Source organism: Dendroctonus ponderosae, unplaced genomic scaffold, assembly GCF_020466585.1.
Source record: "Dendroctonus ponderosae isolate FM_Combo_2020 unplaced genomic scaffold, Dpon_F_20191213v2 Dpon_F_20191213_1, whole genome shotgun sequence".
Classification (NCBI taxonomy): Eukaryota; Metazoa; Arthropoda; class Insecta; order Coleoptera; family Curculionidae; genus Dendroctonus; species Dendroctonus ponderosae.
Genome location: NW_026017110.1, coordinates 57,477,621 through 57,504,343, shown reverse-complemented (window position 1 = coordinate 57,504,343; position 26,723 = coordinate 57,477,621). Strand labels below are relative to the sequence as shown.

At 34.4% G+C, this 26,723-nt stretch overlaps 2 protein-coding genes across 5 annotated transcripts in view; one reads left to right on the top strand and one right to left on the bottom strand.

The window, feature by feature from the left end:
* Positions 1-13,391, top strand: part of LOC109537887 (cytoplasmic polyadenylation element-binding protein 2) — a 70,864-nt gene extending 57,473 nt beyond the window's left edge. For both annotated transcript variants that reach the window (XM_019904812.2, XM_019904811.2), the window contains 6 exons: positions 939-980; positions 4,822-5,001; positions 5,312-5,451; positions 6,266-6,476; positions 6,934-7,226; positions 7,409-13,391. In XM_019904812.2, the coding sequence (XP_019760371.1) occupies positions 939-980; positions 4,822-5,001; positions 5,312-5,451; positions 6,266-6,476; positions 6,934-7,226; positions 7,409-7,525 (983 nt within the window). In that variant the 3' untranslated portion in view covers positions 7,526-13,391. The remainder of the gene's footprint in view (positions 1-938; positions 981-4,821; positions 5,002-5,311; positions 5,452-6,265; positions 6,477-6,933; positions 7,227-7,408) is intronic.
* Positions 13,392-14,685: 1,294 nt separating this feature from the next.
* LOC109537885 (tyrosine-protein kinase CSK) overlaps positions 14,686-26,723 on the bottom strand; it is a 43,890-nt gene continuing 31,852 nt past the window's right edge. For 2 of the 3 annotated variants that reach the window (XM_019904806.2, XM_048664823.1), the window contains 10 exons: positions 19,627-19,776; positions 17,314-17,513; positions 17,079-17,225; positions 16,813-17,026; positions 16,639-16,757; positions 16,405-16,580; positions 16,162-16,346; positions 16,019-16,105; positions 15,597-15,689; positions 14,686-15,461 (listed from right to left, as the gene is read on the bottom strand). In XM_019904806.2, the coding sequence (XP_019760365.1) occupies positions 15,381-15,461; positions 15,597-15,689; positions 16,019-16,105; positions 16,162-16,346; positions 16,405-16,580; positions 16,639-16,757; positions 16,813-17,026; positions 17,079-17,225; positions 17,314-17,513; positions 19,627-19,776 (1,452 nt within the window). In that variant the 3' untranslated portion in view covers positions 14,686-15,380. Of the gene's footprint in view, positions 15,462-15,596; positions 15,690-16,018; positions 16,106-16,161; positions 16,347-16,404; positions 16,581-16,638; positions 16,758-16,812; positions 17,027-17,078; positions 17,226-17,313; positions 17,514-19,626; positions 19,777-26,052; positions 26,156-26,217; positions 26,668-26,723 lie in introns of those variants that run through there. The other variant, XM_019904805.2, reaches the window with a different exon arrangement.

The window sequence follows — 26,723 nt, the reverse complement described above, 5'->3', positions numbered from 1 at the left end:
TGTTCCATTTGGAAGAGAAGAGCTGTATTGCTTATTGCGTAAAAGCAGAAATTGATGACAAAAATAATTTTTGTTATTATTGATAGCAAATTAGATTTTTTCAGTGCATAAATTAAAATACTCGCTATAGATTTTTTTAACGTTTTTTAATGCTTTGAAGCCTTTTTTAAAACACTGATCAAGCTGAATAATGATAAAAATACAACATATGCATTAAACCTGCTGAGCTTATCGGACTTTTAGGACATCGTGAAAAAGAATTTCTTCCCGACGTTTCGCAAGCACGAAAACTCACCAGTTTCAAGCGATGCCCGCGAAAGCCAAACTCTTTGATAAATTATGCATTGTTGCTTTGACACCGTTCAAAACGGCGATTTAACGTTTTTGGAGAATGGTAGATTAAGGTAACAGATCCAAATTTTCGTTATGACTAGCAAAGAATTCATCGACTTATCGAACACCTTGAATAGACATTATATCCACACAGCAAAAAAATGTTGTTTTCCTACTAAAGTAGGGCTGAAGAACGGGTGATTTTGCTGTTACATTTCAGCCTAAAAACGCGAAAATAATGGATTTTGAAAATCATGATTATGAAAACCTTAGCCCTTTATGGGTTGCACTTTTTGTTTTAGCAGATTTTTTATACCAATTGGGAAAAGTAAAATTAGAAGCAAAAAATTTAAACGAAAATCCAGTGTGTGTATCCAATTTTTTTATGTGGCCAATGTCCGTGAAATTCCTCATCAACAGGCACCATATTAAAATTTAAATATATGTTTTTTATTAGTAATATCCTGTCACCATTATCTCCCTTGGCGTTTTAATTATAATGGACGGGAAGCTTGCAATACATACGTATTGAGGCACTAAATTAGAATACTTTGATACCTATTAAAACTTCTGAAATTTAATATTGTGTTTTCTTTTGATTTCAGGCTTCATAAACACAAATAATTTCCAGTCGCTACAAATACATGGTGAGTATGAACAAAATGTCGTTGGTTTATTGAAGAATTTGTTTATTAACTATTATTGGTAGTAAACTAATATTTTTTTATATCACTGTTTTTTTTTATTAAATCACTTGCGACGAACAAACAATTTTTCCAGTCGTACATTTTATTTACAATTCACTAGCCACATTATACACTGCGGTAACAGCTTAAATTTTCGAAAAACAAATCAACATAATTTATCAAACGAATTGTTTTTCGGAATAATGTGGCAAACCGACAATATCATGTTAAATTAAAATGCTGATACATTTGACTTTTAAATGCGACCACAACGAGACTTAGATAAACAATTGGAGCTGAAAAACTGAATTTGAACCAGGCCCAAAATATTTTGTAATTTAAATTCGAAACCTTCGAATCAAATGGTAAATCGCCTGTGCCTGTATTTTTCATTTGTCTGAAAGATAATAATGATAATAATAACTTATTGCCTACAAAGTCGCGACTGCGACACAAGCAACGTCATACTACGACGTAAAAACCTTAATTTAAATTTATCGGAAAATTTGCAACTACCATTAACTGTGTAGAAGAATGGAAGCGGTATATTACGAAATATGTTTTACTCAATTTGGGCAGGATAAAAATTTACCACGCTAAACTTTCCTTACCCCTGTAAAAAGAGTACGCTATTCAATAAGAGGGAAAGCTAATACAGAAATTGATCGGCTAGAAGAGAGGGGCCGGAACAAAAATGGAGTATAGTGACCTAATTTTATTTTATGTTATATATTTTTCGTGGATATGTCATTACAGGGTTGCAATCTTCTGAACATCCTGAACGGTAGGAAATTCGCAAAAACAACAAGTTATCGAACTTATTCTCAAGAACTTCTGTTGTTCAGTTGAGCGCTCACGTCTTTGAGCATCGAACCAATCAAAAGTATGAATTGCGTCATTTAACAATAGAGATATTGCAAACGGAAAGTTTCCCCAAACGACAATTCAGCAAAACGTTTTATTCGAGTGCTCGCACCATAGAAGGCCTTCTAGGTAGGGGCGTTTTATCATTAGTCTAAAAATACCGCAATCTAATCTATAAACTAGCTATCATATTGTATGCATACAAAAGAGGCGACCCCATTTTGGGCAAGTATCGGAATGCCCTATTTTAACTACTGACTGGGGTATATAAATCCGAACAAACAATAAAAACCTAATTTATGAATATAAAGTTGGGGAAAGTCGATCGGTTTTTCGGGTTGGCGCAGTCGTGCAACCCTCTTCCGCAAGCATCTACCCTAATTTCGGCACCAGGGCACGTGGCCAAAGGGCAAAGACCTTTTCTGGAACACGTGGTGGCTTGTTCTTCACCGCAATGTTGCCGCATTGGGGCTGAGTTAATTTTCCTTGAGGCTGATGAGGTATTGATATCAGCCACGGTTGCAATAACGGGATATTCAAATTTTAAACTTCATACATAATAACCCCTTCCTGAAAACGGCAACTGAATATTCAGCAATTTCGAATAAGTCAGATTTCAGATCCACAGCAATAAATCATGATAAAAATGCAAAAGATCGTAGTACAGAAACAGGAGAAGGCTTGTGGTAGTGTGTGGCTTATCACATGTTTTCATTCAACTGTCTTGGTCAAAAAGAACATTTTGGCTCCCACAGTCCAGATATTATGGGAATGTTTTTTCTTCGGTTTGTACTGTACTGAAAATACTCTGTGGGGTCAGCTTCTTAAGTTGAAATTAATTTTCTTTTCGGGCTCTTCTCGTAAAAACAACCTTTCCACTGTCGCATTAAATATTCAGTTGGTCTTGTTTTTCTTACATTTTTATCTGAAACCATAAGAGATTCGAGTCGTTGGGGGTGAAAACTAAAGCCTCAGGTTGATGAAACTTTGAAACCAGCATCAAGTGAATTTCTTTCGCTGTCGGGACTTGGTTGAGATTGTTCAGCGTAACTTGAACGAAAATTGCGATTTATTTCATACTGGCGATCTTCGTCTGGGTCTGCTACAGCCTTTAGATCCCAGACGCGAGTAATTAGATGCATGTTGCATGTCCACCAAGGGACTTCTACCTTACCATCACCCAATTGATTGATTTCAATGATCCTTATTGATTTATGGATATACATACACCTGACCTATTTTTGGACCATCCTATGTAAATGAAGCTGGTATGAAAAATTGACGGGTCCGTGCGTTTTGCTTTAGATTACACAATCTGAAGCTGTATGTGGCAATATTGAGGACTCCGTGGATAAGTCATACTACCAATGTCCAGGTCCAAAACCATTTGGGGAATCAAACAGAAATAATGAAAACGATCTAACAATAGAAAACAAGTTACTGTGGACACCTAAGGAGAAACGATAAATACAGAACCCTGCAGCTCACAATCGAAGGAAACTAGAGGAAAAGACGTCTCTTTGGACGGGGTCTATAAAAGGAACTTATGGCTGAAAAATAACTTCTGTAGAGTCGGTTCGGGCTGCAGTAGATAAAATTAGATGGGCTAATGTGATCGCCAACGTCCTTAGAGAATAAGGCATACCAACAAGAAGAAGTAATCTATGATAAACATCCTCAGACGTACATTCTTCAATAACAGCAACTTTTATTCACAAGGCTGTACAAACATTAATGTCAGATTGAAAACTAACAGATCCAGGCAGTGTTCAAACCACAAACAAGTTAAAATTGTAGACGCATCTGGACACTTTTACTGGATATGTTGGGGATCTCCGAGTGACCTCAAAGTTTCCTCGAATTTGGGACAACCCTTGGTTGTGCAGTGGCAAAGCCCATCTACTTTTTTTTTCTCCTTTTTCACATTTGGTTCTCCTCTTGTAATTTGCTTCATTATCGGCTACTGTAGCTTTGTTTCCGACCACAAACACTTTGCCTCACATAAATTCCGCGATATATTTAATCAAGCTTGCGCCAAGTGAATGTACTAGTTTTTCTTGTTTTGCCACTAGTACACTTCCTTATTTGCATTGTTTAGGTTTCAATAAATCGACAATGCTTCGCTGGAAGTCTGGAATATTTTAACGGCGAAATTTCAGAATGGGCTAATTTCCTGGCTAAGTTTGCTAATAATTTCGCAATCATTGCACACATTTCTGACGAATTATTTCTGCGCAAATCGCGATCCATCGTCTGTTCCCCTTTCCTCTGGAATCTGAGCAAAATCCGACAACTTCCATTATATGTTTTAAACTCTCCAGCCTATCATAGCCAGCGAAATCCTGCTCACAAACGACGCACGCGATTTACTTTTGATAGTCACATGGAAGTTCTGTTTCCTTCTCAGCGCTGTTCTAATCAATCTTATAGTGACTAGGAAAATAGCGCCGATTTCCTTTTCCCCGAAAGGGTGCGGCTCATTTTCGGATTTTCTGGATAATCGCATTTCATGAATAGAACAGTATAGTTAGGATCTTCCAGTTAATCGCTTGAAATGGGACAAACGTGGCTGTTTTTTTAAATCATTGTTAAAATTGCAGCAGATCAGATGTAAACAGATCTACTATTCAGGAAAACAAGTGTTGTAATTTAATTAATCTGTTGGCTTTTTGAACACGTTATTCAACAGTTGGTTGTGCATGTGGGACATTCCAATTTGATTGCCGCATGCAAGGCAAATAGTTTCAGCTTTATAAGGAGTTATTTCGGATTTTGGCGACTTTTTTCCACATACATTTGCTCAATTTACCATACTTTTATTACAAAAGAGTGGAGCCTTGACTCGTCCTGCTGTAAAATCTAAGCAGTTACGGGTCAGTTTTTTAATGCAAAAATACCAGTTGGATTTTAAAGTTTCTAAGCTCGATGTTAATTTTAGGAAAATCGCCATACCACTTTCCAGGACTAGACGATCAGGCTGGACCGGTACTGTTGGAAGAACCAAGCCATTTAGTTGATGGAACTTTAGGAACTCAGCCTCTGAGCTCACCTTCTAGATCTTCTCCCCATTCACAAGGATCGGAAGGTGGCGAGCGATTTTCAAGAAAAGTTTTCGTTGGTAAGGATTCGGAACTACAGGAAGTTTTGCCTACCTGCCATTTTTTGCACATTTACAAACCATTATATTACATATTATATATTCACGTTTATCTTATCTCGTATGTTGAAACTTTTAATCTATTTAATAAGATATGTATGCATAACTTACTATATAGCATAGATAAAACGTCAATTTACTTCGCGATAAATCATAAATATAACAAATGAGATTTTTCCCCATTTGAAGCCATGAAAATGTGTAGGCGTCTAATATTCTGATCGAATTCGATATATGCATATAAAACTGTTTGTTTTTTCCACATTTTCAGGTGGCCTCCCTCCAGATATCGACGAAGATGAAATTACCGTGAGTTTTCGGAGATTTGGCCCTTTAGTAGTAGACTGGCCTCACAAGGCCGAAAGTAAATCGTATTTTCCTCCAAAAGGCTACGCCTTTTTGTTATTTCAAGTAAGTATAATACTAATGTGATTGAAATATTTAAAAATTAATTACCTATTGATCGAAATCTAATTAAAAGTTTTGAGGGTTTTTTCAAAGCAGTGCAGCCTTTAATTATGTAAAAATATCAGCAATCATGAAACAGGGTCTTAAGTAGAAAAAGGCACGTTTTCGGAAAGTGGAAAAATATTTCAGTATCGCGTTTTTATGCTACCCAAAAAAAATATTTTTTATACCGTGATATTATCGGACAAGCCAAAGTACAACTTAATTTAACATTAAAAAACGTCTGCCACTATAAAAAAATGACTGAATTATTTAAAATGTACGTAGCTGCAAGGCAATGAGATTATTTATTTTCCATCCATAATTTATTCACTGGTGCCCAAAATATGACGAGGAGAATCAAAGAATGATGTGAGGTTGATTAAAGAAGGAAAATTTCTCCGACAAAAGATGTCTTGCAACTAACTGAACAAATTATTCAACTTTCTTCAGCATGGAAAACAAAGCAATTGAATCCATAGTGTTGTGAGAATAAATTCTATAGAGTCATTGCTAAATTTAAAGCTAAGTCGAGCATTTCTGCTAACCAAGCAACGCAACTGAGTTATTCCTGGCTCTGCAGTGAAATGATTCCGATTTGGGCCACGAAAAGAGACTAGATACAAAGGCTAGCCGGATGTAATTAGGTTAATTGTCCTATTGGATACGCATTAATGATATACCCGCAAAGGGTTGATTGTTTAATCAGGCCGAAGCCACTTTGAGCATTTAATCCCAATGGAAATCAATCGCTCATCAAATTTTCCTCGAATTTCAGGACGAGAATTCAGTTCAAAGTCTCATTGACGCATGTATAACCGACGAAGATAAATTATACCTTTGCGTGTCCTCGCCCACAATCAAAGATAAACCAGTACAAATTCGACCATGGAGGTTATCAGATGCCGACTTTGTTTTGGACGCATCCATGCCGCTCGATCCTAGGAAGACCGTTTTTGTCGGAGGCGTTCCACGACCTCTCAAAGCTGGTAAGTTTTCAACCACCAATAAACCAGTCAGTTGTGAAGCTGAATTTATCTTCTTTATCACGTAAAGAGCGTTATACGTTTGTAAAAATTGAAATTTTATCACGGTTTTCTTCTCCAATTGATTGGAATTATCTATCATGAAGTGGAGGCTTTTCACAATTTGTGGGAGAATCGGAGCTAACGCGCCAACTGAACTGATCCTTCTCCTGATTCCTAACATTTTCAGTTCCATTATATTCATTATACCCTTGCTGAAATATTGCTGTTGTCCAATCAGCAGAAATTCATCACTACTTAGTAATGGCAGTTTCACATTAGTCATCACCTCAATTCAGTTGAAGCTTTTGTTAAAAACTGAAACATCTTGTTAGTTGCGGTTGTGAATAATTAAAGCGCGATAGTGGTTCAGAAACCGATCCTGTTTATAACTTCTTTGACTAATTTTTTTCCATTTCAGTTGAATTAGCAATGATTATGGATAGACTGTATGGTGGAGTGTGTTATGCGGGCATAGACACCGATCCAGAGTTGAAGTATCCGAAAGGAGCCGGAAGAGTCGCCTTCAGCAACCAGCAAAGCTACATAGCGGCCATAAGTGCCAGATTCGTTCAGCTACAGCACGGCGATATCGATAAAAGAGTAGAAGTCAAGCCATATGTTCTGGACGACCAAATGTGTGATGAGTGCCAGGGTCAGAGATGTGGAGGCAAGTTCGCTCCATTCTTCTGCGCAAATGTTACTTGTTTGCAGGTAAGGTAGTTTTTAATTTTTTTTCATTGGCTTGAACAAATCTTTAGTCTTCAGGCGGCTTCAGTTTGAAATTTGCGATAATTTTATACGGGCATAAAATGTTTGAATGCAAATCTTTTAGTTCTCACTGCTTAAAATATGTAGTGGATTGCAAACTGTTGATAACAAGAAATTATTCGTAGTACTATTGTGAACATTGTTGGGCTACAATCCATTCAAGACCAGGACGGGAGTTCCATAAGCCCTTGGTTAAGGAGGGCGCAGACCGGCCTCGTGCCGTGCCCTTTCGTTGGTGTTAACGCAGGCGCGTCGCACCTGCGCCGCAGCCCCTTAGCTTATTACCACACACTGGCAGCGGCCCCCTAGGCGAAATGTTAGTACAGTAACTTATCCCGCGGTACATCGTTTGTCTTTGATGGAATTTACAAAAGCCATTTTCGGATTTCTCAAACATTGCTTGAATGCTTGAGAAGGAAAATTCAGTAGTATTGCGGTTTAATAGTAAAAGATATAAAAATACATTTAGAGCTTGATGCAACTTATTATCTCTTCATCAGCTACCAATTAATAATTGCCATTCAATATTTCTTCTTACTCTAGCTAACAATATAAGCTTCTAGAGTTAGAATAGTGACAGCAGAAATAGTTAAATGTTTCAATTCAGCGAGCGTTTTTTACTTCATCAAAGGCATTCGTTCGTTATGGGGTTATTTATCTAGTAGCAATTATACATACCTATTTAAAAAATATACATGTATAACCGAATATCTTCTGTATAGAGGAGCGGGACGATAGCTTTACGATTTTTCTGCACTAGTCATCCAGCGTTATGAATTCTCGACTGATTTGACATGGACATTTTCCTTTTTGCTAATTTTTCCAAATGTAGCTTTAATTGTTACTCAAATTTAATAATCTTACATTTTAGAGCCAACTGACTAAGGTAAACTTGCCAACTTTTAGACTGAATAAATATTCATTGCTTGCAAATATCGAAATAAAATACTAACCAGGTGAACGCTACTCTGCTTCACTTTCTAATTCTGTCACAGACGTTTGGAACTATTTTGTTTTCTTTTCCTATTTGCTATTTTAATCTAAAAAATACATTCCACGGTTTTCGCGTATATTTCAACAATCACGTACACACCAGTCTTTTTAAAGCAATCAATATAAATGTTTTCTAACACCCCTGTATTTTATTACGTTCAATATATATTTGTTTTCTTCACTATAAATAAAACTCTTGAATCAGCTATCAATTAATCATTAAGGCGAAGATACAAACGCGCTAATGCACATATTTAAAATTTTTGAACTTTCATCAGGCAAAAACGAATGAAGAGATACATTTCAATATTTAACAATAAAATACAAGGTGTTACTTAAAAAAGTGCAAGGATAGATCCTTATTACACGTGCAAATCAATGAATTTTTATTTTGATTTTTACATTCAATTTAATTCCTTGGGGAAGCTTAAAAACTCAATGAAATTTTCATGGAAAGAAATCATTAAATAGTGCCATCCTAAACAAAAACCAGCCAATTGAACTGGTAAGTTTACCTTAAATGAAACGAAGTTTTCCTAGGATTGAAACAATCCTTGTTAACTGAAAACAATATAAAAAGTTTTTCCATCTAATTACTCTAGAATTCCACAGTTTCCTTACTACTAATAATAGCGTATCCAATATATTATTTCTAATCGTGTATAAGTTGTATTTGACTATATAGATCGAGTGTGGTAATTCTAGTCCAATTATTTTGGGCAAAATGCTTTAACGTATAAACCAAAGCTTTGTGCCTTTTTAAATAATCGTTTTTAAGAAAATTAGATGAATATTTGTGTTCTGATGTGTGGTATAAAATATTTCCAATGCGCCCGCCACTGAGGGCGTTTACAGGGTAACAAAAGTTATCTTGCACGAGGCAAAAAAATGCATAGGCCGACAAAAAACGTAAGAAAATCAAAACTTTTAATGCATGTCCTCTTTATATCAGTTTACAGTTTTTTTATAGGTTTTTGGGGGGTAAATGTATATATAATTGAGCTAAGGCTTAACTTTACATTATTTGACTGTTTAATGTAAGTTAGATATCAATGATATTTAAAAATAAGTAATAAATAATTTCTCTTCCTTTTTTATATTTACATTTTTCTACTTCTATACTTAAGTAGATAGTGAAATTCGTTGTGTTGTATTTTAATTACAATGCTTTTGATACAGTTTTATATGTAAAACTCTAAGTTACTGGGAAAATGTCTATGGAGCAAACTGTGAGTATTTCATCAGTTAACGCGGTACAGTCAGATATTGTCAGGGTATTGTAAATACTAGTCTAATGAAAGAGGATACTGTGCAGTTACCGTTTAGCTTAAAACCGATCGTCCAGCTCGAGTACCTGACTGGAAAAAATTGCGTTATATTTCTGCTGCCCTGCCAATTATTCAGCCTCCCTTAAGATAAACAGTATAAGGGCATGGTCTTCAGTAGAACTTGAATCGTCGCTGATTTATTTAAGCGAATAAATTTTGGCGGGCCTAGAAAAATTACGGCAGTAAATGTGAAACAAATCATACAATTCTTATTGACTTGGAGATGACCCCAGGCATACATAATCTGCATTCAAATATGCGACGCTAAGTGTAAGCGAATCCACGTTGTTTTAGATAACTGACGATAGTAGGTACTACTACAATAGTGAGGGCTGTTGTGCGAGTTTACAATCTGTGATTTTGTCACTTTCCCGGGAATCGTAATCCGGCTATTGTTACACAAAATGGAAATTTATTTTCATTATATTTGTAATCGAACATTCTTCCAGTTAGTGTTCAACCCGATTGATCATTGTCTTTTGTCCTATCAATTGTAAGCAGTTTATTTTTGCAGAAATTTTTTAATGCAGAAAAATTTGATTAAAAACTTTTCGCGAAAAACTATTAATATTTTCAGTCAGAGTATTTGCTCGGCTGTGAAATATTGCTACATTTAAAATTAACATTTCCATTAAATAACATGAAGTGTTTCCTTAAAAACAAGCCTTATCGCACAAGATTGTTTCGTTGAAATAAAATACGCAGTAAAAATGAGCGTATTTGCTAAATAATTTTTTAGGTGACAAAACCACAGGTTTTAATCACCATAATACTTTTTATAGCTGGAAAATCACACTTCTTCCCAGCCCTAGTTGGGAGAAATAGCACATGGTGTTTGTCGATATTCTTAAATTTTAGCGAAACAATGTTCGGGTGCCGCGATTGTCGGTTACCCTGTATACCAATGAAAGCATTTATTCAAAGCCCTAGAAGTTAATGCTAATTATTGCTGTCGAGTTTCAACTACTTACACACCTAGATTTTATGGGAATTTCTCCTTCGTTTTTAAAATATGTGTATCAGATCTGGTTCTGGATTTGGATCAGGTTGTGGTGCGAAGACAAAATTCTAAGTGTACACGATTTCATAAATGAAATAATATTTAGCCATGTAGACATAAATTTAAATCTTTGGATGTAACGTTTATATGGATATATACCCTATCGGATCAAATATTCTTTGTGATGAATAGAATAATGAATTTCGTTAGTGTTTACTAAACAATAGGAATTTAACTAAAATTTTAACTACAAGTAAGAATATTAGGAGAAAATATTGGTTCCAAAATTTTGTACTTAGCATAGCTTCAGTAGGTGTTTTAGTGTTGTTTGAAAATGTTTCGGAAATCTTCCATTTTTGGCAGCTTTTTTGGCGGGGCCATCCTATACACAAAAACCAATCAACGATCAAAAAATCCCAAAAACTCGTCTGTTTATACAGCACCTACTTACGCTTAACTGCTCGCTAATTTTATATTAAAATAAATTTTAACAAAATATATAGAACGGTATCAGTGAATCAGGTCAAAAACCAATGAAAAACTGCACATTTCTGAATTTGATAAACAATAATAATAACGTAGAAAAAAATATTATACTTAACGTTAAACTAGTTAGTATTTTTCGGGCTTACCTTTGATCTGTCTGTATTTTTTAAATATTTTATCAACTCCTTATGAGAACTGAAAGAAATTTTTTTGCGCTTTGACCTTCTAATGTTTCCATCCCATTTTAAAGAATAATGAGCAAATCCACTAAATTTTTCATTTTAGCCAGCAAGAGCTTTGGCTCGTTTGCTGTTTATATTATAATGGAGACGGGATTATCCGATTCTTTTTGTTATTTATTTGGCTCGTATACGTTCAATGGGTCTGAGGTTCTAAAAAGTTTACTCATTTGCTTTGTGCCTTGAGACACATCTAATCATTGTTGAAATTCTTACTGCCAGCTAGTCATAACTTGTGTAACTCTTCAGTAGTTGAGATTTATTTTTATTGTGTTGTTGTGGGTGCAGTTTTGGGGGTTTTAGCAGAGTCGTTGATTGGTTGAAAAAAAACTGAAGACCATGTGGCTATTGACCAGCTTCCGCTTAGTGTCCGCCATGATAACCGCTATCCTTTAACATCCCTTATTTTCATGTGTGATACCATAGACGTTTTAAATGTATTAAATCAATTTGCACGGATATGTATAGTATATATAATAGTATCAGCTATTCTGAGACTTTGTATTTTTTAAATTTGAATTTTTATACTAAACTGTTATAAATGGTGATTAGTAAAGTTTGTGTGCAATAAAATCCAGCCTCGGGAGGCAATTTTTAGAGTTTTATCTTTTACTGTAACTCATAAATATAACGTTTCCTAGGAAATTGTGTATATAGCAGACCAAATGGCGCATATTGCATCAGGCTGCATTCTCTCTAGCCAGGGTTGTAGTTAGCCGAGGTTCAAATACGTACCTATTCTACCTAGTTTAAATGGCTTACGTCCGTTCACTTTGTCCGAGTAGTGTCCTTACTTGTTAAAACGGCTTAAACATGTATACCAAAATACAAAATTGCTGTTTCCTCATGGTAGTAAGCAAATCATGCTAAATCGGAAAATTAAATTGCGACCAAGTTGGAAAGATCTGAAGGACATTACTTTGCGAAGCTGAGTTGACAATGCTTGAAATTGAAACCATCTACTAAAATGGTACAAATATGTATTGATATGATTTGTAACAATTTACACTCCTTTTTCTACTGTTTGTATTCGCTAAAGCATGTCTGAGAGAGTAGAAAGGACAGTGATGCGACATATTGTATCATACTCTGTAGGCCATTATTGTCATTTTATCCAATTATCCGTTTATGAGATTTAGAATTTTGCGCTGTCAAGTATTTTCACTGGCCAGCGCCTATGTTTCATATTTTTAATATGTATAAGCTCTGTATTTATTGGAAATCTTTAAAGTTTTATATTTTCCACTTTTTATAACTGTTTTAATCGAAAATGCTTTTCTCTTGTTTAATATTTTTATTACTGATTGATTGAAAATGACCAGCGATTGCAATTTTGCGATTGTTAGCCGGATTTATCGATGAAATTCGTACCACTTCCCATCAAAACCGTCTTAATTACTAACCCCTAATTTTTAATTCAAAGTCTGCATCGAAAGGAATTTTGACTAAACAACACAAAGTTAAATGGTCAAATTTCTTTTAGAAAGCGGAAAATTCAAAGACATTAGCACGTATGTCACAGAAGGCTATTTTATCACTTTATACAAGATCGTTCATATCTTTTGAGTGATCAACTAGCTATGCTCCGTTGTTTTTCTTCAACTAACTTTGTTTTTTTTTCTGGATTGTATTGAATTGGGATTTAGGTGCAAATTTCATACGTAGTTACCCTAAATTAGTGCAATATCGGGCTGTGTCTCGTCTTGGCAAGGGGGCTCGATTTTAGGGATAGTCAATTGTTTCAGATTCTTATTGTTGGTCTATTGGTTATTTCGGTTTTTGCCCGTTTCAACCAATGGCTGTTTGACTAGCACCAAAGTAGTTTTTTATTATAATTGTATTATTTTTTTGTTATAATGTATTTTACAAAATATTTAAATTGTTTTTATAATTATTTTATACACTTTTATATGTTTGTTAGTCAATTTTGAGGTAAGGTTTGTAAAACTTCTTGAGAAGTTCCTCGTTTACTATTTTGTTAGATATCAGACTTTTTATGTTTTTTATAAATACTATATAAAATGTCAATTTGTGTTTATTTGATAAACTGCTGTTAAACTTCGGTACGAATTTTTATTTCTAACGGCACATAAGCTGAGGTGCTAACTAGGCCTTCATTTCGCGTTTTTCTACCCCGTTTTTCTTTGCAGTTTCCTTACAGAACCGAAAACTTGTGCGAAACTAACCCCAAGATTCCATCCTATATTAATTTCCTTTTAAACGAATCTAGACACTTTTAGCCTCCATTTAAGACATATGTTAAGACGCTTTTTCAAAGGTAAGTGGTTTTTTAATTAATTTAACTCCCATACTCACTCCATCGTTGCAACAAAACATTTTTTATGCCTGTTTAATTACGGAAAATTTCAATTCAGTAGTCAATTGAATTTTTTTGAGCATTTGTATAAAAAAATACACAGTTAACTCCGACTAAAAAAAAATGGTTCACAAAGTAATGTTAACAAATTGGGCGAGTTCGACGATTAAAATCACTTGCGGCTTCAACCGTATATATATTTGTACTGATTATATTTCAACATTCCTTGCGTATGGATTTTTTAACTTATTGCTAACGTTCTTAGGACTTCCTAGCGGCTGTAGAGCTTAAACAACGATTTAAATACGATTTTCGTTACGTATTTTAATCGAATTTTACCTACTTAATTTACCTGGCGCATCGTGCGGGAATCAAACTATAGCAAATCTCGTAAAAAACGTAAAGCTTGAATGCGCTACCTACAAAATGTTATCCAAGAACGCTATTAAAAATAGCTGCATTTCGCACGTTATACAAGGTGATTTCAACAACATTATTACGAGAACAATTCGTTAAAAAAAATGGCAAACTGAAGAAGCCAAAATTTAGAATTATGCCTTACAACTTCAGTGTCTCAAGACCACTTCCACAACACTGCATTGGTGAAAAAATAAGTTATTGTCCTCTTTTCATTTGCATACGTTAATTGAAGTTGTGTTTAAGTGTAACGAATTATGAATATGTATGTATATTTATTAATATCTGCTTTGGAATAATATTATGACTTTTATTAATATCTTGCTACAGAAGTGTGACTGATACTTTTGATGTAAATGTTTTCTCAGCCTGATTACAATCGAGAGGTAACACGAATAGGCCCAACATACAATGTGGTTAAAAACAGCTGTTTTCAACAAAAACTACAGGTTTGTATGGGGGTGCATTTCTTCCAGAATGACTCGACAATTCCTAAATATTTCCATCACCAATTAAAACATTGGGTGTTGGAAAAGAGAGTTTATTTTAAATTCAGTTAGAATTTAAAGGCAAATAGAAAAATATATACCATGTTATTAAATAAACGAAGACGAAACAATAATCATTTTACAAAGCAAGTATTTACTACCATTTTACGTATTTTACAACGTATGCTTGAAAACTTAAGTACATTAACACTAATGATCTGAAAAATAAATAAAATTCTTCGATTATGGATATAACTCTTTAAGCAGAAAAGAAATGAACACAACTCTTTATGTGCAGGCAATACTCGAATATACATGAAAGGTATGAGTAACTTATATCTAGCAACAAGTGCATGTTTATACAAAAATAACACCAAAAATATAGACAAAATGAAACAATATATAATTTGTACAAACATGTTAGTCAGTTTGACTTGGAACGAGCACGTCTGAAGTTCAGTTTATTGATCAACCAATAGAACAACATACAATATCCCTTTAAGCTCGCTATTAGCCAAAGGATGAATACAACGAGTTATATCCAAAAATCTGATTCTGTCGTGAGATGAAAAAAATGGGTAAAAATGAATATCTGGCTCCAGAAAAGGCTACGGTTACACATTCTAATATTATTTAACCACACCACATACCACATAGATGAGATTAATCACCGTATATTATTTAATTAATCTTTTTATGATTGTATAAGGGTATTAATCATTAGAAGTCAGATGCATTGCGTGAACATACGTTTAAAATACCAGTCTAATACGCGTCATTTTGCATTTATTCAATTCGACGATTTTTTTTAGTTTACCACAACTTTTTTTCACGTTTGCTGCTTCAGCTGCGCAAGTTTTATTTTCACTTCGTGAAAATTCGGTCGTTTTTCCGGATAGAAATCCCATGCCTAAAACAATAATGTCATCGTCTAAACGTATAATAAAACTAACTTTAAACCTCAAAGCGGCGATTCCAAAGCAGTCAGGGAACTATGCAATGCGAACTAACTAAACTAAATTAACTGGGAAAGGTTAACACTTACCTGCCGCATAATTGGGTAAATTTCTTTCGGGCAACCTTCAGGGGCTTCCATTTTGTAACCATTCTCAACGTGCCGAACCACATCTGCTAACGGCTGAAATACAAATATATTCATTGGATTTCGGATACTTTTAGACGGCAAATAATTAAATTTTACTGCCCGTCTTTATCTTAGCTTTTAATGTAATAGTATCATTTTTTTCTTTTCAGTTATTAAAGATATTAAATAAGTCTGTCTTATTGGATTAAATAAACGATTCCATTTGTCTATACGCCTTGAAACTTTTAAAAACATGGAAAATATTCACGAGTAGTAATAAACACGTGGCGATGAACTTAGTACAATTAAGAACGTAATAAGTTCTGCAACTCATTTCGTACATTGTAAAATTGATGATTTTAGTTAATATAATGTATACTTACTATTCTAGGATAAGGAACACGACCAAAGGAGTATATTTCCCAAAGAAGGATTCCAAAACTCCACATATCGGATTTATTTGAGAATTTCTAGAAATAAGCCCAGTTATTAAAACAGTATCGATGGTTGTTTGGAAAATATTTACATTGTACTTAAGCGCTTCGGGTGCTGTCCATTTGATAGGAAGCTTGGCGGATTCCGAAGTGGCATTTTTCTCATTCCGAGCTAATCCAAAATCCGAAACCTTTGCTCTGCCGTTCTCTGCTATTAACACATTCCTTGCAGCCAGGTCTCGATGTACCACATGCATTTTTTCCAAATATTCCATGCCTGTGAAATATTTACTCTTTGATATTGCCACACTTAGGAAAATACGCGAAAAATGTACCTGAACATGTATCAAAAGCGAAATTAATTTGGTCCTTTTTTGAAACATGCAATCTTCCCCGAGAACGCAGATAGTCAACCAAGCTTCCTTTACTCATGTATTCGGTAACAAGGTAAATTTGGTCTTTTTTTCGAACAATTCCCAGCAGGTTCACAAGGTTTTCGTGGTGGAGCGATCTAAAAAAATATGTTAAGAGAAATGTTGCAATTTCAAGCGCTATTGCGCTGTTCTTACTTCATCAATATAGCCTCAGCTTCACTAGAATCCTTCAAAACTTTTACAGCCACCTTTTGACTTTTCCATTTCCCCAACATTACTTCACAAAATTCGCCTTTTCCAATGGGTTCACAAACCTGAAATGTGTGCTCAATAAAAACACGAATTGAACATTACAGTCATTTAACATACCACCAAATCGTGCTCCGGAATCACACAAAGATCGTCACTTTCTTTGGAACTGCTTTTTACCAAAGCTTTGGAGGTGTCGCTTTCCTTTGGAAGCGCATTGACTAATTTCGTACAAAGACCATCAGCATCATTCTTGTAATGTTCTATTAATTCCTCTAGGTTGTCAAAATATTCCTCATCATCTATTGTCAATTTACTGCCATGAGATTTAACTCTAAAATCGATAAGCTAAGTAAAACAATTTCAGACTTCAGCCTTCGCATTACCTATAATGTTCAACCTTCGTCTGAAAACATACACACAGTGTATAATCGCCAGGAAAATTGGTAGACTCCCTGACTAAAAATAGGCCATCTGTCCTCGGTCTTAATAAAGCTTCTGCTTCTTCTCGTGATATTTTACCATGAAACCACCTTAAAGATAAAGTTAAGTGATGTTTTAGCCCAGTAAGTAAAACGTGTAATTAATGAATCAACACTGAAGTCGTTCGATGAAACTTACGGTGTTGTCGTATATTTCGAGTTAATTCGCAATGGACTCTGAAGACGATTAACATTGACATCATGCTCAGAAGTAATAATTTGATTCTTAATATTTCCACCTTCAGGACTAACATTCATATTGTTTTGTGTTCTTAACATTAAACTGCACTCGTTTAGCACATTATTATCCATTTGGTGTGGCAAGTCTTGAGGAATCATCTAAAAACACAGTTCAGCGTTCACTTCTAATGCCCAGTTAGATTTAATAGATAATTTCAAGAAATTGCTCTTCAACAAAATTGCATTTTGAAGATATTGTGTGGAAATTTGGCGCAAAATTCAACAGATTATTTTGCCCTTTGAGAAAGCTCCAAATTTTGAATTAATCATATACTCTGCAGGGCACAAATCGCTTTCTGGTGAGACTCAGTCACTCACTTCCAGACTTGACCGCTCTTTGTCAAAGTTTTAAAAAAGCTATTATCCGCTGATGTCCGAGAAGAAGCGCCAAAAATTATCTATGTTTCAGATCTCCACGCTTTTAATCAACAAGTGTATTTCTGTTAATGTGTATATTAGCCATTTAATTTACAAACTGTTGTTGATTAAAAAAAATGCGGATCGATCGGGACTTAATCCCTTAAAGATTCGTTCTCTCAAACAATTAAAACTAGTGAAAAGTAGTGATGCAAGAATATGTACCGATGAAACTCGTCAGTTTTGTCAGAACAATAACAGGAACATTGAGAAAATGCGCCAAACCATAATTCCTATTTACCTTAAGAACCTATAAAACTACCAGCAATTATGCAGGAAGTCATTTCTTTTGTATTTACCAACAAACTTGCCGATTTCCCTTTTAGCCTGGCACCATTTGATTGTAAATTAATGGAAAACATTCCAAGCAACTTTGATTGAATTTGATGGTCGCATTCTAGCAGTGTCTTATGTAAAAGATACATTAGCACCTACTTATTTCACTGATTTAAATTAAGATTAGTTTGCATTAGCAAACATGTTATGATATTACAAATTTAAAACTTGATTAAAATTCGAAATTTACTTGTTGACAACAACTATGGAATCCAGTTATACCTGAACTGCTATTAAATAGCTGAACCATTTACTCCAATTAAATAATTAAAGCGCGGGAAAATAATTCCGATTGACTGTAATCAATTATAATTAGTTGCTTCTTGGTAATCATAATACTGTTAATGTTAGATTGCGCAGCGCCGTTTTCATTATTATTCCTCGGGTTATGAGAACGATGGAATTTAAATAAGATTATCACGCTTTGGGTGAAATATTTTCTCCTTTTTAGAAAACGTATATTTAGCACACTAAGGATTTTAATAATTTATCTCCTATTTGCTTGAAATTCATACATTTGCTGCCCACTTGTTAATTAAATTTGAAGGCCTCACGTGGCGCAACCACAACTTTTGCAATAGACCACTAAACACATGCACATCCTAATTTATTAACCATTTTCCGAAAACGACCATAAATCGACTTATTAAAGTATTTCCCTGGATGATTCAAAACGGCAAATAGATTTAATTATTATTTTCCGTTGCCATAAACATGTGACTCATATTTGAATTATTGCATGTTAAAGACGTAGTTAGATAATTGTGGTTACCAAATTGGTTGAACGTTATTCCGAGCGAACACAGTGAGGGCCATAAAGCTGAATAAATTAACCCAGTATGGCTATCGCAACTATAACTTTGCTACTGTATGGTTTTAAAATAGGCAAATAGATTTACATTTACATACATTAACCATTTTAACATCGAATATGGTTCTCTGGTTGGGCATTTAAAAATACTTTACTCCGTTTAAAGCTTTTTCTAACCAACTGCTAGATACCGGGTGTCTCACTTTCAACGTTAACAACAAATTTTTTTGAAAAACTGCAGGTTTTTTCTTAATTAATTTCTTCACTAATTGGAAGTTTTCTCTTGCAGCTTGCGCTCTTTTGATAAAGAATTCGTTCTTTATTGTGAAATAATAGTACTCTTTATTAATCTGCAGTAGAAGACACGGATAAAAATTCTCTCCTTTTAAACGTCAAAGATGTTGAGGCAAAGTACCCAAGAAAAAGGTTTTGAAAACATGAATCCGCCTCAACCATAAATTCGATGAAAGTTGGCGAAACTTTATTGTTCAAAACACCCGGTAAATTGTGTCAGATAATCTTGACATTGCTGCTGCTGCTGCTGCTGCTGCTGCTCGAGATAATTAAATTCATTAATTGCTTCAGATCGATCATGTATGTCTATCTATAGTGTGCTGAACGAAGCTTGTTTGTTCGTTTGCAACTTACCCAAGATGATTCCTCATATGGACGGGTAACTTCGCTGGGGGTATTTCGTTTTATACCCCTTGCAGGAACTGTAGGGGGGCTGGTGGTGGATGAGGTTTCCCATTGACTATCAGGCTGTCGGTACTGGTCAAAAATGTAGGGCTGGTATCGCTGAAACGAAAAACATTGATTACAGAACATAGTTAAATGAACAACTATCAATATCAATTAACGTACACGTACATTCAGCATTGATAAATATGATCGGCAGTATAGATAATGAGCAGATAAAAAAAATCGGTGATAGAACTAAGTTCCCTTTTAAATGTATAAATAGAGACCGAAACTGACTCAACAACTAGCCAAAATGCACCAACTCAGTTAATCAAACAAAAAACGAAAAAATCAGGAATAAACTTAACAAAGCTGTTTTATCATGGCTAATCTAAAATCGCATTTATCTTATCGTTAGGGTGTAGGCCTTAAAATAATTAAAATACCAAACAAAAAACAAACTACCGGAGTAAATACCACCCACATGGGAGTAATATGAATCATTAAAAGAAAAATAGAAAGTAGATGAAGGCGTTTATTTGATATGTACACAAGTGCTGCTATAATAAGTGAAAGTATTTCGTTGGACCAACTTATAAAGTGACACGCTAGTAAAAATTTTCTACTGAATTCCTTTTGGCACATTCAATTATCGTACTTCTACAGCTTGTACATTAACATACTAATGCAGGAAAATTCACATCACACACAACTGATGAGTAATCGAATGCATGGTCAGCAATAATTTTATGCAATTTAAGGATAAATAATTGAAAGCTTATAAATTAATGATTGTTTTGTTTCTAAAACCGACAGGAAAAGAGACACACTGTTGAAATATTCACTCGCATACTAGCAAATAAAATTTTTGTATTTACCTACATCTACGTACTAACAGCACAGTGACTGAATTGATAAATTCTTATCGAATTATACCTATGAGTAACATATAAGAACAAAAACTGAATGCTGATTTGATTCTTCATTTAACAATGAGAAAATTGAATGCATACTTAACAAATGAAGACAAACTATATAATGCACCATTTCCTATGAGAGTGAATCAGGCTTTTTAAAACCCAATGTATAAGACCTTGGCTTTGTTAAGTAAAAAATTAGGATGCCACATGTATTCTCGGTTATGTAATTTATACAATATAATGTCAACAAATCACATTATTTAGCACTTGCAAAGGTTTTCGCTGTGGCGAATTTTAATGATACAAAACTCTTCGCACATGGAAAGCTAAAAATATGTACATGGTAATATCTGATTTCATGCTGTATATTATTTCAATGAGTAATTGAATAATCTGGCTTGCATGCAGAAAAAGCGAACTGGTAGAGGAAGTTCAAATTTTATTTATGCTGTGGCATTTTTGCATATAAAAAAAAACAAATCACAAAGAACGATCAAGTGAAAAACGGTATATCAAACGTTACAACATAGCTGGTTTATTTTTAAATATAACATAGAGATGTTTAGCCACATTATTTAATTTCGATTAAATATATCAGTAGGGCAAGTAACACAAATTTCCCAGAGAATGAAGATGATATAAATTCCTTAAACTTAAATCACAGTATAGTACCCATTCGAGAAAAGTAGGTCCGAAATTGAGTTAAAATGGTGAGAAACGAGTAACCTACAAAGTCTGAATTACAATAGGTATCCACATAACAGTTAAGCCGATCGCATTACTTAATTGAAATAGTTGTTACTAATTATTTCTGAGAACTGTTGTACAATGAATCCCTCCCTCATGCAAGAAACATGCAGTTTCAGTCATAATCTTACATAGTAAATGAATTGAAAAAAAAGTATAAACAATCAATGAATAACGGGTATTTAAAGGTAAAAGGTTTATTAATAAGGAAATTAAATAGCCGCAAGGTTTACAGTGACGAAAGAAGCAAGGACAGTGTTGATCGAATAATTATCCAGAAAAATTCTAATGCTAAGTAATAGCATAGATTTGTAATTTGTTTAATCCCCATAGTATCGACCGTACAAATGAATACGTTTTAATACGATTTAATTTGAATATGAATGAATGTTATCTAGAGTGGTTTTACTGAAAGAAAAGCGACTAATACATACGCTTTTCCACAACGGCTCCCAATTTGCATTTTGGTTTAATAAAAAAGCCTTATATTAATAGTCAACGGTAAAAACTGTACCATTAGGCACTTACCGTTGAACAAATGTCTGTGATTACAAGTCTGGTGTAAACGAATTTTTGCTGTCGACAAACATATATGAGTGGAACCGTAAATGCGTGTATGGCAAAGAGAAGAAACAGGCCGGATATAACAGAGCGAGTGCTCGGGGCGACACCCCAAGTATGCCTGGTGATCCAAAATCTTGTTCTTCAGCAGGTCAAGTGGTTCACGTCGAAAGTAAAAATCAGCCCTTCTACTGCAGATGTTTAGTGTTTTGTCCTGTTTTTCGACAGCAAACTTTCGCTCACAACACCTTATAGATACAATTATTGTATAAAACATCCAGAATGTTACACGTTTAAATAAAATTAAGGACGCAAATTGCATTAAAATATGAGCAACAGTACTGTGCCAATGAAGTGCTCGCGAATGTCGTTAGTTTGTCTACATTTAAAAGGTGAACAAGTTGGGTTTGAATACGAGGAAGTGTCCTTTAAAGGCAAAAAATTACTATATCAAATTCATACTGGATAGAATATACTTAAATGTGATGTTGAGGTTTTGAACATGATTCGAGGAATTTTCACCGAGTCACCGATGTTGATTTTCATTTCCATTATACAGGGTGAATTTGACCAGCACGTTTCAAATTAAAAAAAAAAAACTAGTGAAAACGTTGACATGGCTCACCAAACGCACTAGATGGAAGTATGGAGGAATATTAAAATTATTGATTTGATTTTTTGGCGAGTGTTGGCAGTTTCTCTGAATTTTTCCAAGTAATTATTTCAACACAGTCAAGGTGAAAAACAGTTCATTGTGTGAATCAATGCAAATGATGAAACATGAATAAGACATAAATGTAAAAATAAATAATTGAAATCAATAACTTTAAGGGTAAATCATCCAACTGAAGAACCCGTAGAGAGAGAGAAAGCAGAAAATCAAGGAAAACTGCCGCATTAATTTCGATAGATAAAAAATGCAGACCTACTGTCGATTAGACTAATAGATTTACGGTGGACTGGTTTTTAAAACGATCCTCTATCATTGCATGTGTATGAGAATTTTCGTGTTTCCAATTATGAGCATTAGGCAGGTTGAATATGCCACGTCGGATAAAAGTGGCTTCATCCGCCCATAAACTAACCCATTTCTCAAATCTCCAGAAACCAGTTTCTTGCATACGACGGAAATGAAAAGCATGTTCAGGTTTCAATGTTCTTCAAATTGTCTCCCTAGGAATATACAGGGTGATCGAACGAAAAAATTAGGTAATTAATAAATTCGACAAACTTCTGGCATTTTTTTCTTTTGCAAAAAAATAAAAATTATTGGCCGATACGAAAAAATACAAAATATGAGAAAGCTTCTAAGTTGAACAAATAATTAAAAAAAAAATTGGCAAACTTCAGTGTCGAGTTTAGTTGTTAAATGGGAATAATTCAAAAAAATACCACCCTATATATTCTCACGACGAGCATAACCCGCTTGCAGTTCAGAATGTGAGGTAAACATCGCGAATACTGCAAGAGTGAGAAGGAAAAAGCAAAACTTCGAGTTTAACACTGTTTTTGTGAGCTTTGTCGCCTCCTTTATTTTCTCGATTAAACTTGAATCACTCTGTATACATCAACAAACAACAAATTAATATCTGCATATTTGTTATGTGTAAAAACCGAAGGCATTTGAATGATTTTCATATAACTAAGCACGTTCTTGCAAGTAACAACTATTAGACTAAGTCGAATTGCTAGTTAATTACTCATGTTTTGCATCATAAGACTGCTGTTCTCGACAACAACTTACATTAGAACTTCCGATTAAGAGTAATTGCTTTGTTAAGAAAACAATGGTTTTTCAAAATGTGATTGCAATTTGCCGTTGTCTCCAATCGGGTAAAAGATAAGGGCAAAATATTAATAATTCCAAATCTGAAGCTGTTTTAGCTTAGTCTGTTTTTCAGTGAGTACCTTTCTCACATCCTGGTGATGACAATTATGTAGAATTCGAAGTATTTTGCACCACTTGATATTTTTCGAACAAATCGACCCTTTCTTCCTCTCATGAAGTTTTTATTCAAAAAAATCAAACGTTTTTATGCGTATTTCTTGAACTCAAGGGAATGTTTCCATCGTATTAAGCTCTCAATATACATATACAGGGCGTCCCGAAATAATTGGTCACCAATGATAGGTCTAACAGAAGACCTGAAAATAAGGACAATACTTCATATTAAAAAAATTTATCTCGCTTCCTTAAGGAATTATGGGTCTCCAAAGTGACAAATTGAAAATTGAAGCATAAAAATGGGTCTATCCAACTGCTTGATCATATCCCCAAATTTGGGAACACCGTTAAATTTGTACTCATTACAAAAGTTCATTTTGACCGTACCTGTACAATAACAAGATTTCGGATAAATTTCCAATTCAGACAGACGAGTATCTTTGAGCTACTTGTGCTACAAAAATTTAATGAATGGCTAATAAACGGTGTAATAATTAAGAATAAATTTCATTTTTCAACTTGTAATTTGAACCCACAATTCCATAAGGAAGCCAGACCGGAATTTTTTTTTATATGAAGTACTGGCCTTATTTTCAGGCCTTCGGTACGCCCTGCCATGACCAACAATTTCGGGATATCCTGTATAAAGTGTCTATAATAAGGAAGACGTCGGTTATATATCGCGCCCGATCAAAAATGTTTAATTGTTTTCAATTTTAAGCTTTTAGCGTGGTTTTCAATGAAAGCCGTGCTTTTGTCGCTTTCTTATGATGATAATTATGTAGAATTTGCAGCACTTTGAGTGGCTTACATTTTTGGAAAAAATCCACCTCTACCCCTTATGAATTTTTGGTTAAAAATTCTAAATTTTGCATGCGTGTTCTTTGAGTTCAACGGACTGTTTCCAACGTAAGGTGCTCCTTAATATGCATATCTAAAGTGTTCGAGTCTATAATAAAGAAGTATAGTCAGCTGAACATCGCCACCGATCAAAAATCTTAAAATTAAAATGGGTCAAAAATGTTAATTATTTCGAATTTGAAGATTCTAGTGTATTTTTTAGTGAGCGCGTAGCTTTAACGCATCATGGTGATGAAAATGATGTAGAGTTGAAAACATCTTCAGACTTGAAATTTTCAGGTATAAATAAAATTTTCACATGCTTGATTTTTGAGCGCAATGCGCTTCCGAGCTAAGGAGCTGCCCAATATGCATTTATAGAGTGCTTGGGTTCATAACAAGGAAGACACCATCGCACAAAAAATCGTGACCGATCAAAAACCAGTTAAAACAGGCCAAAAAATCAATTATTTCTAATTTCAACCTTCTGGCAATATTTTTCGAAAAAAATCACCTCTACCCCTTATGAACACTTTTAAGGTCGTGGCCCATCAAAGACCGTTTAAAAGGGATATTTTAATTGTAAAATCGTGCTCTATGAATGTTTGGAGGTATTTTTACAACTGTAGTTTTTGTTCAATATTTGGGGACATTTTGAGTTAGATTTTTTAACCAACAAAGGTCCAAATAAAAAAGTTTATTTAAAAGACCACCTTTAAAATTACCTTCAAAACATGTCATCAAGATATTAGGTACCATGAAATATCTTCAGTCTCCAAAAATAATAAATCACAGAGCATTTCTAAATAAATTCCAATTACTTAATAAATGAGATTTCTGCTTACAGCTTGCACCAAGTGTGTCGTAAGGTTGCATATTACATTTTGATAAGGAATTCGTTCTTTATACATAAAGAAGGACTCCTGATCAATAGTAAAATAAAGTGAGCAAATTCAATATTTCCAAATTTCTCAACATATAGAACTTATCTATAATTTGGTTGCAAGCTCGGTTGTGATTATAAGTGACTATTTGGTAAATTGCTCGTTGATTTCGTGATTGATGCAAAAGAATGTTTCGAGTAAATGCAAAACCGACTAAACTAATTTTTTCATGACAAACTACCATTTACTACTAAATAAAGAGCGATTTGAGTTAGGCAAGGAAAATCACGTAAGCACAACTGCGATTTCTAGTAGTGCAATCTTTTTAAGTTGTGAGTGCAAACAAACAGTAAACTAAAACCAAATTAACGTAGATTTGGTTGCTGGTTACGAAATATCTTGCAGACTGGAAGCGTTGTTTACAAGGTCTTAAGGACTGTAAACAACCCTGTCCTTGTAATGATGTAGTAGCCAAGATCATCAACAGTTCACATACCTGTGTAAATGAAGAATTTTGGCTGGTCATCACTTGTTTGTGTGGCTTTTCACATTATACGCAATGTATCCTCAAAGGGGGAATGATGAAGCAGCAGAACGTACTAAAAATATAGCACACGTTGAAGCACTACCAATTAGAGAAATGTGGGAAACATCGTACTACCTTAAATAATTTGTCACCCTCAAACTTCACTTGATTAAAGTTAATCACAACAGAGAAACTAAAGCAGTGATTTCAGTGGGTTTTATTGTTATTTTTTAACAGTAGAATGTGTTTTGATTTGGATATGACACTGTATGGCTGAGAGTGCTCTTCAAGACCATATTTTTTGTGTTACACCAATTTTATTTGAAACTGGTCAGTCCTTAAAACCATCATCAGAGGACAACAAATCACACGTTTTCACTGGTTCAGCACCACTCGGTTTGGCACGTTTTTATAAGCGACTTGAACATACTAGTTCGAAAATTGATGTGCTGACAAATTTTAAAAATAGGCCACTACTAACCAATGCTACTACAAAACATACTCGTATTTGTTACATCCAGCAACTATCAACGAGCACTAGAGTTAACACTCCATTTTGTTTTGTTGATAAAAACGATTTCCACTTTTCTTAGCGCGCCATCTTTCATGCTGCTAGTTGAACTCAACATTTAGATTTCCGC